The following is a 1579-nucleotide window of genomic DNA, read 5'->3' as shown; positions in this document are numbered from 1 at the left end:
TGTACTCAGTTCATTTAAAACAAGGGACAGTAAAAAGTGTTAGTAATAATAAAGCAAGACTTTGTACATGTTGTAAACATTTAAGTAATATTAAAGATGAATATATTCCCTGAGTGGGGGGCTGGGATGGAAGAGAAGAAGGGTCTGTCTTCCAGATAAAGACTTATGGACTTGGAAGGGATTGCAACAGTGATTAGTTCTATGTGACTGGGGCCAGATTGTATTAGTTTTGAACCCCAAATCAAAAGGTTTGGCTCATGCTGACTATGTTATATCTCATATCACAGTTGAGAGGCCATAAACATATCAGGTTGGTCCTAATGCTATAGTAGAAACAGGCTTTCATATTTTTGACTTCTCTCCCAATCTATTAACATAATTAGTATAATTGACATTTTCTCCTATTGTCCTTCTTCAGGGAGCCGTGCCAACAAAGCCAATGGATAGAATGAATCACTCTGTGGTGTCAGAGTTTGTGTTTCTGGGACTCACCAACTCCTGGGAGATCCAACTTCTCCTCTTTGTGTTCTCCTCCACGTTTTACGTGGCAAGCATGATGGGAAACTCCCTCATCATGCTCACTGTGACTTGTGACCCTCACTTGCACTCCCCCATGTACTTTCTGTTGGCCAACCTCTCCTTCATTGACCTGGGAGTTTCTTCAGTCACTTCTCCCAAGATGATTTATGATCTTTTCAGAAAGCATAAGGTCATCTCCTTTGGTGGCTGCATCGCTCAAATCTTCTTTATCCACGTCATTGGTGGTGTGGAGATGGTGCTGCTCATTGCCATGGCCTTTGACAGATACATTGCCATATGTAAGCCTCTCCACTATCTGACCATCATGAGCCCAAGAATGTGCATCTTCTTTTTAGTGGCTGCCTGGATGACTGGCCTCATCCACTCTGTGGTGCAACTGGCTTTTGTGGTAAACTTGCCCTTCTGTGGTCCTAATGTATTGGACAGTTTTTATTGTGACCTGCCTCGGTTCATCAAACTTGCCTGCACAGACACCTACCAACTAGAGTTTATGGTCACAGCCAATAGTGGATTCATTTCTGTTGGCTCCTTCTTCATACTGATCATTTCCTATATCATCATCATTCTCACTGTTCAGAAACACTCTTCAGCTGGTTCGTCCAAGGCTCTGTCCACACTCTCAGCTCACATCACTGTGGTATTCTTGTTCTTTGGTCCTTTGATTTTTTTTTATACATGGCCAACTCCCACCATACACCTGGATAAGTTTCTGGCCATCTTTGATGCTGTTCTCACTCCCTTCCTGAATCCAGTCATCTATACATTCAGGAATCAAGAAATGAAGGTGGCAATGAGGAGAGTATGCAGACAGCTAGTGAATTACAGGAAGATCTCTTAAGTGATGCCAGTATTGTGAAGAGCCCTTGTTGATTCCTGATGTTCATTACTGGTGGTCAAATTCAGAGAAAAGCTCTTGTTTGTCTTACATTGATTTGATTATACACACTGATACTGGGTCTATTTTATCTTTCATGCAGGGGGGAGGGACATTCAGTTATGAAAAAAGCTACACAGGAAGTATTTTTAAACCAATTATTAT

At 41.7% G+C, this 1579-nt stretch overlaps 1 protein-coding gene across 1 annotated transcript; it reads left to right on the top strand.

The window, feature by feature from the left end:
• Positions 1-439: 439 nt before the first annotated feature.
• Positions 440-1378, top strand: LOC116589971 (olfactory receptor 4F3/4F16/4F29-like). Its single transcript, XM_032341699.1, has one exon. The coding sequence runs from the start codon at positions 440-442 to the stop codon at positions 1376-1378; it is 939 nt and encodes a 312-aa protein (XP_032197590.1).
• Positions 1379-1579: the final 201 nt, after the last annotated feature.

The sequence above is a fragment of the Mustela erminea genome, chromosome 5 (assembly GCF_009829155.1).
Source record: "Mustela erminea isolate mMusErm1 chromosome 5, mMusErm1.Pri, whole genome shotgun sequence".
NCBI classification, from domain to species: domain Eukaryota; kingdom Metazoa; phylum Chordata; class Mammalia; order Carnivora; family Mustelidae; genus Mustela; species Mustela erminea.
This window is presented reverse-complemented; position numbering and strand designations above follow the sequence as displayed.

Coding starts and splice junctions, on each gene's coding strand:
- LOC116589971 (XM_032341699.1), top strand. CDS start 440: ATGGATAGAATGAATCACTCTGTGGTGTCAGAGTTTGTGTTTCTGGGA.